Below are 14,582 nucleotides of genomic sequence, written 5' to 3' on the forward strand. Positions count from 1 at the left end.
TGGCGCAGCGGTTTAGCGCCTGCCTTTGGCCCAAGGCGCAATCCTGGAGACCCGGGATTGAATCCCACGTCGGGCTCCTGGTGCATGGAGCCTGCTTCTCTCTCTCTCTCTCTCTCTCTCTCTCTCTCTCTCTGTGACTATCATAAATAAATAAAAATTTTTAAAAAAAGAAAAGAAAAGAAAGTCCCTGGCTTCAATTACAGGTTTCTGCCAGTGGATTAGGCAGAGATGCTGTCAGTGAGCCGGGTGGAAGGAAAGGGAAAGGGAAAAGAAAACACAGGATGAGTGTAGTAAATGAAAACTCAGACTAGGATTGGTTGGTGGCCTGGGGGAGGAGAGGAGGCAGTCCAAATGTGATTACATAAAACCAGCCTGCAGCCAGAGAGCTGCTACCTCACTGTACCTCACTGCTGTTCCCATCTAACATCAGGCTCCTGGAAGGAAGAGTCCTCTTCTCCCCTCCTCCAAGGTAATCTCAGAAGCTAGGGGAGGGGTGTCTGGGTGGCTCAGTCAGTTAAGTGTCTGACTTCAGCTCAGGTCATGATCTCAGGGTCCTGGGATCGAGCCCCCACCCTGCATCCCCGCACTGGGGGGGGGGGGGTCCCTGTTCAGCAGGGAATCTGCTTCTCTCTCTTCCTCTGCTCCTCCCCACCACTTATTCTCTCTGTCTGTCTGTCTCTCTCTGTGTGTCCCAAATAAATAAATAAATCTTTGAAAAAAAAAAAAAAAGGGAGCTAGGGAGAATGGATGTCAAGCTGCCAACCTTTGCCAGGGCCTCATACCTCGAGAACCAGGATACCCATTCCTCAGGGAGGGTATGCCTTGTCCCTTGTAGTGTCATGAGCTAAGACTGATCCAAGGAGATGCGTTGGGGTTTTTAGGGGCTTGTGGTATAAAACTCCAAAAGGCATGAAACTTAGTTTATAGGTGCCAACTCAGCAATCTGTGGCCTTAACCGTGGCACTTCATTTCTTTGGGCTTTAGTTTGTCATCTGTAAAATGGAGCCCAAGCTACCTTACCTGCCTATAGGACTGGACGGTTTCTGTAACCCCTTTATTTTTTTTTTATAAATTTATTTATTTATTTATTTATGATAGTCACACACAGAGAGAGAGAGAGAGAGGCAGAGACATAGGCAGAGGGAGAAGCAGGCTCCATGCACTGGGAGCCCGACGTGGGATTCGATCCCGGGTCTCCAGGATCCAGCCCTGGGCCAAAGGCAGGCGCCAAACCGCTGTGCCACCCAGGGATCCCTGTAACCCCTTTAATGTAGGATCTGATGTGACAGTGAATTCATCTTTGGGGATAAAGTTATCTGGAGTGGTTGTTAGAAGTGTGGGTTTGGGCATCAGTTAACTGTGGGTTTAAATCCTGACTGAGACTTCCTTGCTGGGCAATCTTAGGAATATTACTTGACCTCCCCCAGTTTCACCTTCCTTATCTATAACACATGGTTGAGAACAATGGTACATACCCCATGGAGTTGTTATAAGTAACCTTGTGCCATAAAGTGCTAAGTCCTCAATATGTGGGAGATTATTTGTTTTTAATTCAAGGAAAATGCCTTGAGCTGACAAAGATCACATCAGAGGTAAGTTTGGGGGCATATGTATTTTCCTATTCTGTGCTATAACATTAAGAGCATAAGGTGTTTTTTTGTTTTGTTTTTAAAGACTTATTTATTCATTCATGAGAGACACACACACACACAGAGAGGCAGAGACACAGGCAGAGGGAGAAGCAGGCTCCATGCAGGGAGCCCGATGTGGGACTCGATCCCGGGACTCCATCCCTCCCGGGATCACACCCTGGGCCAAAGGCAGGCGCTAAACCGCTGAGCCACCCAGGGATCCCCAAGAGCCTAAGGTTTGAATCTGACAGTGTTGAGTGTGTGTCTAGGCTGCACAATTTGCTGTGTGACTGTTGTTGCCACGCTGAAACTGAAAGCCCCCGGCTCCTTAGAAGGATCCCGGGCTCCATCCGGAGCACCTCGTTCTTGCCGAGCGCGTCCCAAAGGGCACTGGGGACCATCTCCCTCTCCCCCTTCTCTAGGCTTGTGGCCGAGCCTGCGCGCGGCGCCACCATGCGGCAGAAGGCGGTGTCGCTCTTCCTGTGCTACCTGCTACTCTTCGCCTGCGGCGGGGTGGACGCAGGTAGGGATCCGCGCACACCCGAGGGCTGCGGGATAAAGAAGCCGAGAGTTTCGGAATCCCGACAGAGGGTCTCGGGTCCCTGGTTCCAACACGGGAAGGGCTATTCTAGTGCACAGCCCCGGGTCGCTGTGGCCAGAGTCCCGGATTCGAATCCCTACACGTCCATCCCTCCATCCCACCGAAATGTGCTCTGTGCATTTACGTGCCAGGCGCGGCGCCGCGGGTGAAGCCTCTTCCCTGCAGCAAGGCTCCCCGAAATGGGAGGTTGGGGCTGGTCCTGAGCAGCAGGCACAGAGGACCCCGCTGTCCCCTCCCGATAGGCAAAAGAAAAAAAGACAAGGAAGATGGCTCGGAAGGCGGAGGCTCCGGGTTCCTGAGAGCGCTGACCTACACGGCCGTCGGAGGAGGTGGGTCGGGAGGGCGGCCGGCTGGGGAGGGGGGCGGGCGCCCCCTGCGGGTGCCCCCTCACCGCCGCCTCTTCCCGCAGGGCTCCTGGCCGCCGTGCTGCCCGCGCTGGGCTTCATGAGCACCGGCATCGCCGCCAACTCGGTGGCCGCCTCGTTGATGAGCTGGTCCGCGGTGGCGAACGCGGGCGGGGTGCCCGCCGGGGGGCTGGTGGCCACGCTGCAGAGCCTCGGTGAGTGGGCGGCGCGCCCTCGGGCGGGGACGCGGGGGCCGGGGGACTCCGCGTGGGTGTTGGCAGTCCCGGTCCTGCAGCGCGGAAACGGAGGCTCCGAGGGATTGAGTCACGTACTCGGGTTCTCCCAGTTAATTCGCACCAGAGTCAGGATTCGAACCTCTTCTTATTCCTCGCTGTTAGCCACTAAGGCCACGTGCTGCACTGATGCTCCGGCCAGGTCACAACAAGCCTCGGTTTCCCCATCTGTTCCCAGGGGTGGCCAACCTCAGTATGACATTTTATGAATCTGCCCCATCCCAGAGAGCCAGAGGAGCAAAGAAGGATGGTGCAGTGGCAAAAAAAAAAAAAAAGGTGGTGGAGAGGGGTTCCTGGCTGGTTCAGTCAGTACAGCATGTGACTCCTGATCTCCCCCTTGTGAGTTCCAGCCTCGTGTTGGGTGTAGAGATTACACTTAATTTTTTTTTTAATTTTTTAATTAAAAAAAAAAGATGCGTTCACTTCTGTCTCTCCCCCACCCCTTTATCTTTCTCTCCCTCTCTCTCTGAGGCCTCCAAAATCCTAGAGAAAAGTTGTCCCTGACAGGCTCCCCTCTGCCTTCCTGAATCTTCCATCTGCTCTCAATTCCTGATGACAAAAGCTCAAAGAATCAGCCCAGAAAAATAGAGCCCTTCACAGAAGGGGCAGAAGGGAAGACAAATCAGGCCACACTCCAGCAGTGGGAGGTGAAGGGTGTGGGCAAAGCTAGGGACAGTCCTGTGCTTAAGATGCTTGTGCTCCTGCATGTGGCTCACAGGGTGGTGAGGAGGATGAAAGCTCTTACTGGTGAGCCCCCAGACCCCACAGGGAGGTCTCCACTAGGTGGCTGCTATTAGCGTTATTAATAATACAGTGTGGGGATACCTGGGTGGCTTCGTGGCTGAGCACCTGCCTTTGGCTCAGGTCCTGATCCTGAGTCCCGTGTCAGGCTCCCCACAGGAAGCCTGCTTTCCGTCTGCCTCTCTCTGTGTGTCTCTCATGAATACATAAATAAATAATCTTAAAAAAAAAAAAACACAGTGTGTTTACAGCAGATGTGACAATGAGCTGTGATTTGTGTATTTTCCATCTCTGAAACACATCTCTGATTTGAGATGGCAAGTAAAGGGGGAGCTAGGATTCTCTTTGTGGAAGTCCTGTTCCCTCTCAGGGCCCCTGTTCCTCTAACTGGAAATAAAGAGGCTGGACTTAACTAATGGTTTCTAGGCGTTTGAATTCCCAGTTCTGGTTCCCCGGGCCCCAAGTGACCTGGCTGTATTTGCTTTCCAGGGACTGGTGGTGGCAGTGCCCTCATGGGCAAGATTGGTGCCTTTCTGGGCTACGTCGTCCACAAACAATTGGAAAACAGCGAGGAGGATGAGGAGTAGCCAGTGCCTACCAGGAACCCAATCCCTCTTCCTGTCATAGCCCAGAGCTTTCTCTGTCACACTCAGCAGTGACCTGCGTGAAAACACAGAATAAAATTCTATCAGAAAACGTTTTGCCCTTCTGGAGTCACCCTTGCTATGAGAAGCCCTGCAAGATCTGGCTCTGATTTGTCTTATCCACACACCTCCAAGCCCTTCTCCCCTAAAGCCAACCATAGCTCCCAGAACACAACCAAGTGGTTTTATCTCTGGGCCTCAGCACATGCTGTTCTCTCTGCCTCAAATGTCCTTCTGAAGCTCATAACCCAGCTGAGACATCCCCTCCTCTGGGATTCCTTCCCAGCAGAGCCTCCTGCCACAGCGTGAACACTCAGGCTCGATTTCACAGGGTGCCTGGGGAGGCAGAGCTCAGTCTGTTCTCAGTGGGAGAAGCTTCCAGCTACTTTTCTGATTAGGCAGAGATGGAGAAGACTGATCTCCATTCTCTGAAGAAGCTCTAGAGTGGTCTCCCTGAGATGGAGAATATAAGGCCAGAAATTTTCCTTGGGGAAAGTGTGTAACAGCAGCTTTCTGAGGGCTCAGTAAGGTTTCCTTCTCTCCAAGAACTCTGAGGATAAAGTGGACAGTTTGCATATGGAGCCTTTACACCTTCTGAGTGGAACAGGAAGGGCAACCCAAAGCTTTGGGGAGATCCAAAGTTAGCGAGGCCTGTCCAGGTGAACCCAGGGTGCCTGGACCTGGGGGTGGGGATGGGGTGGGCACAGAGGTCCTGGAAATCAAATAGCAGTGAAGACAGGGCTTGTGCCAGCACCATAGTTCTGGTCTTTGAGCGGGCACATCAGCCTCCATGCCAAATTGGCCACCCTGGGAAGTAGTCATGTGTGAACCACAGAAGCTGGTCACCAAAGGGCCACAGCAGCTGTGCTCAGCGCCATCCCCCCACTTATAGTCCAGAAATTCTTCTTCAATTACTGATGTGTGTGGGCGGGTGGATGGGTAAGAGTTCCCATCCTGCCTGCTCCTGCCCCCAGATCTAATGCCATCTCTGCAGCTGGCAATTGCTTGCCTCAGCTGGCTTGCCCCAGGCCCCAGAGAAGCACTGCCTGTGGAAGAGGTCCAGAGGCGGTAGAGGCACCACCTGCTCCTCACACACTCCTCATGGCTTGTGTCCAAGAGCAAAAGCTGGGCTGAGTCCCCTGACCTGATACTCACCAGAGGGCCTCAGCAGAGTCCTGTCTTGGTGACGGCCATCCACAGAGGAGCAGAGAGTGGACTTCTGCCTATGGAGGGAGGTGGAATCTCAGGCATCACACTCTACTGAGGCCTGTACCCCAGTTTGTCTATAAGGTTGACATCCCAGAGACATACTATGTATCCCTTGACACCTTCAGGGAGGGCATTGTCTCTAATTTATCTCTCCTCCCCGGTGCCTGGCACAGGCCTGGCACACAGTAAGTGCTAATATATGTGGGTAGAATCAAACCTGAGGTCAGTCTCCTCCCATCTACCTGTCCCTTCACCTTCCTCACTGTTCATGGGAAGGATGACTGGACCTCTTGTTCTTTCCCTGGGTGACTCTTGATAATACTCACTGTCACTATCATGTAGGTGTGGGGGTGGGAGACCTGAAACCCCTTTTACACTGTGGTATGAGTAAACACAGGCCTCAAACCTTTTAATCAGCATCCTCCAGCATAGATAAGGCTGGGGTTTTCAAACAAAGCAGTGGAACATAATAGTTAGGAAGTTCCTCTGGAGTCCTATACACCTAACATGAGTTCCTTCACTTCATGTTACTCAGTTTCTTCCTTTTTAAGATTAAAGCATAAAGCAGAGAGGAGGGATGCCTGGGTGGCTCAGTGGTTGAGTGTCTACCTTCTGTTCAGGGCATGATCCCCAATTCCCAAGATCGAGTCCCACATCAGGCTCCCTGCATGGAGCTTGCTTCTCCTTCCTCTGCCTGTGTCTCTGCCTCTCTTTCTGTGTCTCTCATGAATAAATAAATATAATCTTGAAAAAAAAAAAAAAAGCAGAGAGGAAAAAGCCAAATAATAGCCAGGAACTAGATCACATGATCTTGGGGTCAGGGTTTATTTTCAGGAGCTCACAGACCCTGTTCTTTCTTTCTCCCAAGGGTGGGCACCCTACCCCGGAGAGCATATACTGCCCCGCACTTATTCCCTTGGCATTAAAAAAAAGCATTTATTTGACACACACACACACACACACACACACACACACACACACACGAGGGACAGAGGAAGAGGGAAAGAATCCTTAAGCAGACTCCATGCTGAGTGTGGAGCCTGATTTGGGGCTCAATCCCAGGACCCTGAGATCATAACCTGAGCTGAAACCACAAGTGGATGCTTTAACCACCTAAGTCACCCAGGCGCCACTTCCGTTGGCATCTTATTCCCTTGGATAGCTTCAAGGCCAGAGAGAGACAGACAGCTCTGCCCCCAGGATTTCAGATTTGAGGCCTCAGCACTTCTCAGGCTGAATGACACTGAAAATGACCCGTCTCTAAGGAGACACTCTTCTTATCAGAGGATCCCTTGGGTCTGTGCAGGATAACTCCCTGCTTTCATTCTGCAGGCATTCACTGGGCACTCGGTCTGTGTCAGGCACTGTGCCAGCTGCTGAGAACACAATGGTGGAAGAGACCCAGTTCCTACCTCCTTGGAGCCCACAGTGCACACACTAGGAGCCTCCACAAAGCATCTACAACCTCTTTCGACCTCCTTGCCCCCATCTCCTTTCGCGCATCCTGACCCTTGTGAGCCATCATGGATCACAATCATCCTGTCTACAAAGTGTGAGGCAGAATGATGAACACAAACCAGATTTCACTAACTCAACAAATCAGGAGATGCTAGTGCATTTTTAGACTCCGCCGTGGCAATGGCCGTCAAAGAGACAAAAAACTGAGTCCTGGCCCAGCAATAGGTGGTGCTGCTGGCAGGTTACCTGCCTTCTCTGAGTCTTAGCTTCCTCGTTTTCACAACAAGGGGGCTTGGATAGTATGGCCTCTGAGGTACTTCCTGCTCTAAAACTGCTGAGCCTGAAGCACATGCTTCAGAATCCTCTCAGTCCTGTCTGGTCCCAGCCCTCTGAGAGTGGATTTTATTTTTAGAAGCTGCCAAAAGCCACCTTGTGGTGCCAACTTTGGTGACTAAGGTGGGTGATGGTGCCGAGGGCTGCCATGTTTGGTCACAAATGAGGGTGACTAGAAACCAACAGGGCAGTTCCTCACTCTGAGACCACACCCTAAGACGAGTCCAAAAATAGATCCCATCTGTGTGGCTGACTTGATGGAAAACAACATTGAGGTCCTCTGTCCTCCTCATTTCTCTCCAGACCTCTCAGTATCCTAGTCTATGAAATGGAGGAGGGGAGGAGTTGGACTCTCATCTAGACCTCGAATGTCTTTCCCTAGTACTCAAGTGAGAGGTGCCTTTCTCTTTAATAAAATCCCTTCACGTAGGGATTCCTTTTATTCAAGAGCCTCCCTGGCCCGCAGACCCTGGAAAGCCAGCTCCGTCCCTCTCAGGGCAGCCCTCCCCGCATCCCATGGTGCGATGTGCTACTGTGGCCACCAGGTGGCAGTACAGCCCCACCCTGAATCTTCCTCAGCCTGAATCATCCTTTAGCTGCTCCACAATTACCAACAGCCCTCCCAGGGGCAGACCCCACAGTGGATGCTGAAGACCAAAATGAATCGACCTTGCCCCTGCTATTCCGCAGGAGCTCCTGAAGCTCGCAGGAGTAGTGAATCCTGAGGATCCCTGCAGGGCCTGCCCCTCCTCTCCCTTGCACTGCAGGCCCTCAGCCCTCTGAGGATCTGAGGATCTCCAAACTCCCCAACAGAGCATTAGGGACCCTCTGCAATCAGATCTCACCTTCAGGCCTATAGCCTGTGCTTCCAGACCGCTGCTACAGGGATTTAAATGACATGAGAACACTCCACAAACACTTCCCCTTGGCTGGGCAGTAGAGAGTGATGTCAGATACAGGGTATCCCTGGATTCAACCTTGAAAGGGGCCTGGGCCAGCAGAGGGCCTGGGTCAGCAGTAACTGGAGGGAGCAGAGGCAGAGGAGGCCTGTGGCTTCCTGTGAAGAACTAAAGAGCCACTTCCTTTAAGCAGATTGCTGTGGGGGAGGGGCAGAAGAGTAGGAGGTGTGGGCTTCCTGGCTTAAGGGAAAAAGAAAGGGGCCCCAGGAAGGCCCCATATAGAAGTTCGGAGCAGGCTTCCCTTCCCTCCGAGGTTTCCATGGAGCAAACAGTGCAGACAGGTAGGGTCACACTCTTCTCATGTGTTATGAAGCCACAGAGAAGAGGCAGGTTAGGGGCAGGCTCATTTGTCTAAGGCCAGTCAAGAAATGGAGCCTGGGTTACTTCGAGAAGCAATCCCAAGCACTCAGCCCCAAGTAGCCAAGTCCAAGTACTAAGCCTCAGAGTCCAGTCCCAGACCTCTAGATCCAAGGTATTAGATATATTAACTCATTTAATCCTGACAACAACCCTCTTGGGTGTTATTAGGATCCTTGCTTCATAAATGAAGAGGATCAAGACTGAGAAGGGAGGTTAAATGACTCCCGTAAGGTAAACAGCTAGCAAGTGGTAGGACCAGGATTTGAATCTTGACAGGCATTGTAGAACAGTACTTGGCACCAGAGAGGACCATATAAATAATTGTCCAATAAAGGTACTTAATCTCCTTTGGTCCCATCCATCCCCCCACACTCAATCCAGCAATCAATCAGCCTGTAGAACTATCTTCTAATTATTTCTGGAGACTGTTCACGGCTCTCCACCCACATGCCCCCCCCCTTTTTTTTAAAGATTTTATTTATTTATTCATGAGGGACACAGGGAGAGAGAGAGAGAGAGAGAGAGGCAGAGACATAGGCCGAGGGAGAGGCAGGCTGCATTCAGGGAACCCAATGTGGGACTGGATCCCAGGACCCCAGTATCACCATCTGAGCCAAAGGCAGACACTCAACGGCTGAGCCATCCAGGTATCCCTTTGGCCCCCCTCTCATCATCTAGCTCACTACCCTCAGTCCTGGAGGTCACCTACAAGGTCTTCCTAATGGGTTTCCCTGTGTCCACTCTTGTATATTCTCCACACAGAGTCAAGAAGATCTTAAAGCACAACAAAGTGACCCCCCCTTCCAGCTTAAAGTCCCCCAGTAGGTGCCCGTCACACTTAAAATTCTACTCCCTAAAAAAAAAAAAAAAAATTCTACTCCCTTACTCTAGTCTTCACAGTCTTGAATAATCTGCTCCTCCAAAGCTCCAGAGTCTTTCTTCACCTTGCTTCCCCTCCCCCAACTCTCTTCCAGCCATACTGGCCTCTTTTCCCTTTCCAGAACCCTCCAAGTGCCTGCCAACCTCAATGCCTTTACACAAGCCCTTCCCTCTGCCTGGAACACTTTTGTTGCTTCAGGAGTCAGCTCGAACGTAACTTCTCCAGAGATCCGAGCCCCCAATCTAAATTAAACACTCCGTTATCCCAGCAGCCTGTACCTTATGTTCCTAGAATGGATCACGATTGTAATAAAAGCATGATTGGTGTAAGCATTTGTTACTGTCAGACTTCCTCACTAGACTCCGAGCTCCCTGAACACAAGCACAGAGTTCATCATTATTTATCGCTAGCACCCAGCTCAGCTCCAGGCACACAGCAGGCGCCCAATAGCTAGGGTGAGTGGATGGTCCAGATGGATGGACAGACGGATGGGTGGATGAAGTGTGATCGAGGGAGCACATACATTTTCAAGTTAGGAGACTATTCCCCTTGTCTGTATTTCTCAGGGCAGGTACACAGTGTGCGATTCACACGGGGGTTATTGCCACCCCAGAGGAGCCCGCTGCCCCCCGCCCCGCAAGGCCTTTCCCAGGCAAGGCCACTGGGCGGGGCTTCCTGGGCTGCTGCGTGACGTCACGGGGGAGGCGTGGCCGGAGCCCGCCCCTGCTCCCTAATTGGCGGGCGCGGGGTGGAGGCAGCCGCGCTCAGCGGCGCTGCGGGCCGAGCGGCTGTGCGGGGAGTGGAGACGTGGAGGAGTGCGGCTTCGTGTCCGCATAGACGGCCGCCTGGCCCTGCCGCAGCGGCCCCGGCCTCAGCCCTCCGGGGCACCCGGGGCACGTCCACGGCGCGCCGAACGTTTGGCCAAGTTCAAGCCGTTCTCGGGGAAGATGGGACGCGCGCATCGGGCGGGGCAGATGACGCGTGGCCAAGCTTCGGGGGCCCACTGGAGCGCAACTGTTTCGGGGCTCTGACCTCAGAGGAAAGTCCCAGAAACGCAGCCCCACCCTCCCCCTCACTCTCGGAGACGCCCCGCCTCCTACCCCCTCCCCCCCACCTAACGTAGACCCGAAAGTGCTGCAGGACAAGGAGACTGCACACTTGGTTTCCAGCCCTATCCAGTCCCGGGGACGAGAGCCCTACCATCTGCACCTCAGTCTGCTCATCTGCAAAATGAAGCGGTACTTGCCTCACGATCTGGTGTATAAAGAGCCCAGCACTGAACTGGCGCTTGCTGGGTGCTCAGTAGATACTAGTTTCCTTCTCCCTGGCCCTGCCCCTGCCACTGATGTGCTCTGTGGTCCGGAGCAATTTCATTTCACCTCTGTCTGGGGGGCCTCACTTCCCCATCTTATGATGAGAGAATCGTCCTTCCAGCCCCTACCTTCTGAGAGCTCAGACTTACTGACTCACTGAATCAGCGATGAACTGAGACCAGAGCCCACCTCCAGGTGTCACTTGACGTCTCTGAGGTTCCTCAGACAAATCAACTTCCTCATCCTTCCTGAGATGCCTCTAAGGGGGTTTCCGCCAAAGAGAGCTGGACTCCTCAGAGTTTCTGCGGGGTCTTAGGGTCTGCAGGGACTTAAAAGGGCATCCCAGACTACCTTCCTCACTTGGGTCACTACCCTCCCCCCACTTCCACTACCACGGAAAACCCTTTGGTGGCTCCCAGTGGCCCTCAGGCTACTCAGCAAGACCCCTAAGGCTCTAGTCTCAGCCTCGCAGCTCCCCTCTCTCCCAGCCGGCCTCCAGCCAGACTGAGGAGGAGCTCTCAGCTCTCTCTCCTCTCTTCCAGGTGTTTTCAAAGATGTGCTCTATGTTCCCTCCATGTGCTATCCTCTCTCACCTGGCTCACTCCTCATCCTTGACCATCATGGGACAGGGTGGATCCTGACCCCTAAGATGGGTCCCCTTTTTAGATGAGGACTGGTGACTTCTGACCTCACCCAACTCAGCCAGTTTGCTTCCTACCTTCCCACTATGCTAAACCTCTAGTTCCTTCAAAATGCAGGGCTCTCCCTTGCCTCTAGGCATTACACTTCCTGTTCTCTCAGACCTAAACACTCTTCTCTTCCCTATTTTACCTCATACTGGTCCTCCATATCTCAGTTTAGAAGCCCTTGACCAGCCCTCGCACATCAAGTACCCACTTTCTTGCTGCTACATGTCTGTTGAGGAGTGAATCCTTGCCCAGGGCTTGTCCAGTCTCTGCTTACGCACTTCAGAGACAGGGAGCTCACTACTATTGAAGCAGCCTACTTCATCTGCCTATTCTTTGTTAAGATTTTATTTCGGGATCCCTGGGTGGCTCAATGGTTTAGCCCCTGCCCCTGGAGCCGCAGGATCGAGTCCCACATCGGTCTCCCTGCATAGAGCCTGCTTCTCCCTCTGCCTGTGTCTCTGCTTCTCTGTGTGTGTGTGTGTGTGTGTGTGTCTCATGAATAAATAAATAACATCTTAAAAAAAGATTTTATTTATTCATGAGAGACACAGAGACAGAGAGGCAGAGACATAGGCAGAGGGAGAAGCAGGCTCCATGCAGGGAGCCCGATGTGGGACTCCATCCTAGGACCCCAGGATCACACCCTGAGCCTAAGGCAGAGGCTTAACTGCTGAGTCACCCGGGCATCCCATCATCTGCCTATTAGAAGGCCTCTAATTCCTGCCCATTCTCAACCAGTACTCAAGAAATTGCCTGGAACTGAGGCCCGGAGTGAGCCAGTACTTTGAGGTACTTGGTACAGAGCGGGGTCCACCCACCTGTCCTGAGGGCTTGTGGCAGCTCCCCTGACCCTAACAGGCATCAGCACTGGCCAGATCCCCCATAGCCTGGATCCATTCATAGGCCTGGGACTTGAGACAGGGATACAACTCATGTTCCCTTTCACCTAGGAGGAGTGGATCAGCCTCTGCTGGCAACAGGATACCAGCACCCTAGTCTGGGTGGGGAAAGGCCAGGAAGGAAGCACTTTCAGGTAGCACTGGACTCCTATTACCTCATTCAACCCCATGCCAGCCCTGTGAAGATGCTGTTCCCATTTTACAGATGCACAAACTGAGGTTTCTGGAGAGATGCCATTTACCTAAAGTCACACAGTGAGATTGTGGCAAAGCCAAGCTCTTTTTCCTCTGCCCGTTAGCTTGATGCCTCTTATCTACCTGCCCTGCTCCCAGGCCCATTCTGCTCAAAGCATCCTGAAGTCCTGAAGGATCCCATTCTCCTATTCCCCATAGCTGAGTCCTACCCCCCACTGGGGCATCAGCAGCTGTGCCTGGGCAGCAGCTAAGGGCTGGCTGAATGCCAGGAGTCACCTCTTCCTTCTGTATCTGCTCACTCCCCCAAACTGCAGAGGGGCCCAGACCAAAATTAGGCACTGGCCAAGGAACTATCTTATACATACCAAGTCCCTGCAACTGGGCTGGGCCACTTATTTGCAGTGTGACCTTGGGTGAGTTCCTTTCCTTTTTGGAACCTCAATTTATCATCTGTAAAGAGGACAAATTATCCCTCCCTAGGGCCTCAGTGTGCCAGAATTCAGGAAAGCTACTCTCTTTCCCAGGCTATCTCACCCTTGAACCCTCCATCCTTGAGGAACAGAGCATCTCTCCAGGGTCCCTGTGAAAGCAAAACTCCAGCCTAAACTGCACCCTGCCTGGCCTCCATGTGGGGGTTGCAGATCCTGGGTTGGGTGGGCACCAGGTTGGGAGGACTAGCTTCACCAGCTTTAGCCCTTTCCAGCCTTCATCCCTGCCAGGCAGCGCTGGCTCTGTTATCACCACGTCTGCTCCCTCTACTGTCTGTGGCCTTTGCAGAGCCATTCCCCAGGGAGTGCCTCTCCCGCCTCCTCTCGAGTCTCTCCTCCCTCCCTTCTTCCTCCCACAAATGTTTGTCCATGCCTACGCTGTGCAGAGTAAGCTCAGTGCCTGTCCTTGTAAAGCTCACAGTTTAGTGGGGGAGACAGACAAGGAAACTGAGTTACAATCCACTCACCCATCCCAAATCCTGCCGCCTTCCCTGCTGCTGCCCTCACCTGTATTGGTCTGTTCTCCACACTGCAGCCTGCTGAAAGGGAGGTCAGAACCCATTACTCTGCTGTTCAGTCCCTCCCGTGGCGCCCCATCTCCAAGGAAGAGCCAGCGTCCTTGCTGTGACCTGCGAGGCCTGCATGAGCTACCTCATCGCCTCCCACTCTCCCATCTGAACACTCCGGTCCGGCTGCACTCTCTGCCCTGCTGTTTTCAACATGCCAGGCATGCTCCTGGCTCCGGCCTTTGCATTTGTCCTTGGTCCTGCTAGGAATGTCTTCGGCCAGGTATCCCTGTGGCCTCCATCCCTTCACTCAGGTGTATTCACCTCATCCAGGAGCCTTCCCTAGCTACCCACCTAAATAAGACTCCCTGCTTGCCTTCTGTCCTTTTATCGGCTTTATTGTTTTTCTTGGCACTACCAAGTGACATGTAATTATTGTTTATTGTCTGTTCCCCCCTAGAGTATAAGTCCCATGATATCTCCTAAAGTTCCTTACCCTCAGAAAAAAAAAAGGGGGTGGCGTGGAGGGGGGGAAGAATACCAGGAAACTGTATGGTGGGGGAGAGAACAAGTACACTAACTTCACTACCATAGATAATATTTAAACTATTAGTAATTAAAACAACTTGATTTGGATGCAGGAGGAGACAAACAATCCAATAGACTGTCCAGAAATAGACTCAATGCACAGTTATTTAGGATGTGATAAACGTGGCATCTCAAAGTGGAGAATGGCCTCTAAGTTGTTAAGACAACTAGGTAGCCAACTGGAAAAAAAAATTGGATCGGTACGTCACAGCGAGTACCTCACCAAGGATAAGCTCCGAAGGGATCAAATATTTAAATATTAAAAACAAAAACAAAAAAATAAAAAAATAAAAACAAAATCATAAAAGCACTTGAGGAAGACATTAGAGAATCCATAATTTCAGAGTGGAAAGGTCTAACCATGACTCAAGACTAAAAGTTCATTTTTTTTTTTAAGATTTTATCTATTCATTCATGAGAGACATGAGACATAAAGAGGCAAAGACATAGG

General features: G+C 52.2%; 1 protein-coding gene across 2 annotated transcripts; it reads left to right on the top strand.

The window, feature by feature from the left end:
• Window positions 1-330: 330 nt before the first annotated feature.
• IFI6 (interferon alpha inducible protein 6) lies at window positions 331-4,306 on the top strand. 2 transcript variants are annotated; one of them, XM_072827573.1, is made up of 5 exons: window positions 331-469; window positions 2,054-2,154; window positions 2,364-2,561; window positions 2,642-2,791; window positions 4,100-4,306. In XM_072827573.1, exons 2-5 carry the CDS (start codon window positions 2,085-2,087, stop codon window positions 4,195-4,197), a joined length of 516 nt encoding a protein of 171 aa, XP_072683674.1. In that variant the 5' UTR covers window positions 331-469; window positions 2,054-2,084; the 3' UTR covers window positions 4,198-4,306. The 2 variants fall into 2 exon arrangements, with proteins under 2 accessions (XP_072683674.1, XP_072683675.1); XM_072827574.1 differs by having other exon boundaries at window positions 2,475-2,561.
• Window positions 4,307-14,582: the final 10,276 nt, after the last annotated feature.

The sequence above is a fragment of the Canis lupus genome, chromosome 5, assembly GCF_048164855.1.
Source record: "Canis lupus baileyi chromosome 5, mCanLup2.hap1, whole genome shotgun sequence".
Lineage (NCBI taxonomy): Eukaryota > Metazoa > Chordata > Mammalia > Carnivora > Canidae > Canis > Canis lupus.